The 2,230-nt window shown below is 65.7% G+C and overlaps 1 protein-coding gene across 1 annotated transcript in view; it reads left to right on the top strand.

Moving 5' to 3' along the window:
* H696_04378 (hypothetical protein) overlaps positions 1-728 on the top strand; it is a gene marked incomplete at both ends in the record, with an annotated part of 11,005 nt that extends 10,277 nt beyond the window's left edge. Inside the window, one exon of the mRNA XM_009498255.1 lies at positions 401-728. Coding sequence (XP_009496530.1) covers positions 401-728 — 328 coding nt within the window. The remainder of the gene's footprint in view (positions 1-400) is intronic.
* Between the last annotated feature and the right edge of the window lie 1,502 nt (positions 729-2,230).

Raw genomic sequence — 2,230 nt, 5'->3', positions numbered from 1 at the left:
CCCCCCTCCCGCCTCTGCGCCCGCTGCCCGCCCTTCTCCCCCTGCCGCCATGGCCCTTCGTTGTGCGCACACACTGACCGCGGTCCCTGCCTCTTCTACTTCTTCTTCTTCTGCGCGCCTACGCACCCGACACCCACTCTTCGTGCCCCTCCGCCCTCTCCCTCCCCCCTCTTCCCCGTCCTCCTGCCATCGATCCACCTCTCCTCACCTTCCGCCTGTTACCGCTGCGCTTCGCTCGCGCCGCGGCGCCCCCTGCCTCCGCGATCGGGCGTGTGTTCCCGGAAACGCGCTCGCGCGCGCATCCACACACGCCCACACACACACACACACACACACGCCCACACACAAAACACCACATCGCCCCTTGCCGGATGTGACACAGCGACCATCACCTTGACAGCCGGCAGCACCACCAGCGCGAGGGGTTCCGCATGCCGGAGCGCCATGGCCGCTCGGGTGCCGACACCTCGGCCGAGGAGATGCCCTACCGCCGCCTCCACCCTCCCAGCACCCCCGGCGAGTGGCAGGAGGACACCTACCGCCGGCTGGCGGATGAGTGGACCCACACCGAGCGCCAGTTCGGGGCCAAGGCGGACCGCCGGCAGGGCAGCGACTCCGGTGGCTGGATGAAGCCCGACGACTACTCCTACGATGACCTGCGCTTCAGCGAGACCGTGCGCGCGCGCGAGAACACCATCCCCCTGCGGCCCGATGAGCGTCGCATGTGAGGTCGAGTGCGCAGTCGCGTGTCCTCCGCGCCCCCCCCCCCCCCCCGGAGGGGAATCCAGGGGGCAGACCCCAGGGCGAGGGGAAAAGGGGGCAGGAGCCTGGCTCTGCATGCGTGTGCCCCAGTGCACTGAATGCCTCTGGCCACACACCCAGACAGAGAGAGAGAGTGTGTGTGAGTGAGAGAGAGAAAGAAGGTGCGCCGCATGGCCAAGCGACACCCTCTCGCAGGCTGGTCTATCACGCGCCGACAGGGCAGCAGGGAGAGAGGAGAAGCCACACCTCCAGACATTCGCATGCGCGGCTGCCTCGCGGGGGAAGGGGAGGGGGGATGCTTCTCTCTCCCGCACTCTAGGAGGCCGCTCGGCGGAAACCTGACCACATCCGGCAACACACCAACCATGGTGCACCTTTCGCTCGCCCTTTCCCGTGCTCACGCAATCGCCATGGACGTGACAAACACACGGGCACCTCGAACACACACACACACACACACACACACACACATACACGCGCGCGCGCGGGGCGCGTACGTGCGGGGACGGCGGTCGCGACAATCCACCTTGCGCGCGGTCCGCGGGCGCAAATGCGCCTTCAGGGAAGCGTGGGCGTGTCGCGGTAATGGCGGGAAGAGACAAACACTCTCCTCCTTCTCTCTCTCTCCTGCGAGAGGAAGAGGAGCGGCTTTGTTTTTGAGAGAGAGAACTGCACGGGAGCCGGAGGAGAAGGGAGAGGCGCGCGAGAAGGGGAGCCACTGCCACACATGTGCGCGCGCGCATGAAACTGTGCACCTGCATGAGTGGGTGGCTCCCATCTGTGTCCCCACCTTTGATGCCGTGCACCTGTGCAGGCCGCCATTTTGCCATTCATCAGTCTTGTGCGTGTGTTTCCTGTGCGTGTATGCACACGCAATGCCTTACTGCTGTTGCTCCTCCTCCTCCTGCGGAGAGGGGGGTGCAGCAAGCGTGCCCGCCCACCACCGCGCCGGACATCACACAAGGACACACACGGGCGATGCGGGGACACTCGGAAGAAGGTGCGCGTCAGTGTATGGAGCCCGGAGGCGCACCGCCATTCCGGGGGGGGGGAGGGTACCAGAGAGCGTGTGCACGCGTGTGGGCACTTGTGCGCCTGCCTGCACATCTCCTCCCTGGAGCATTTCCACTGACTCCGCTTGTGGCATCACACACACTCACACACATACATATGTTGTCATTTAAAATTTATACACCGCGCACCGGCCGGGGCGGGCTCTTGGATGCATGTGCCTACGCACACATACAGGAGCCGACGTCCCCCACAACCACGGTCGCCTAGATCCTCATGTGTGTTCGGGGCGCCCCCGGGCAGAGCAAAAAAAAAAAAGGCCCGGCACGTGCGTCCATATTTGCGCTGGCGTGCAAGGACCAGCACACTCACGCGTTCGCGAGACGTGTGGTGGCCCGGGACCCACGCAGGAGCCCGCACGGCCCCGGGGGGCTGCCCTCCTGGCCGAGGGGGGGGG

The sequence above is a fragment of the Fonticula alba genome (assembly GCF_000388065.1).
Source record: "Fonticula alba strain ATCC 38817 unplaced genomic scaffold supercont2.7, whole genome shotgun sequence".
Classification (NCBI taxonomy): domain Eukaryota; order Rotosphaerida; family Fonticulaceae; genus Fonticula; species Fonticula alba.
This window is presented reverse-complemented; position numbering and strand designations above follow the sequence as displayed.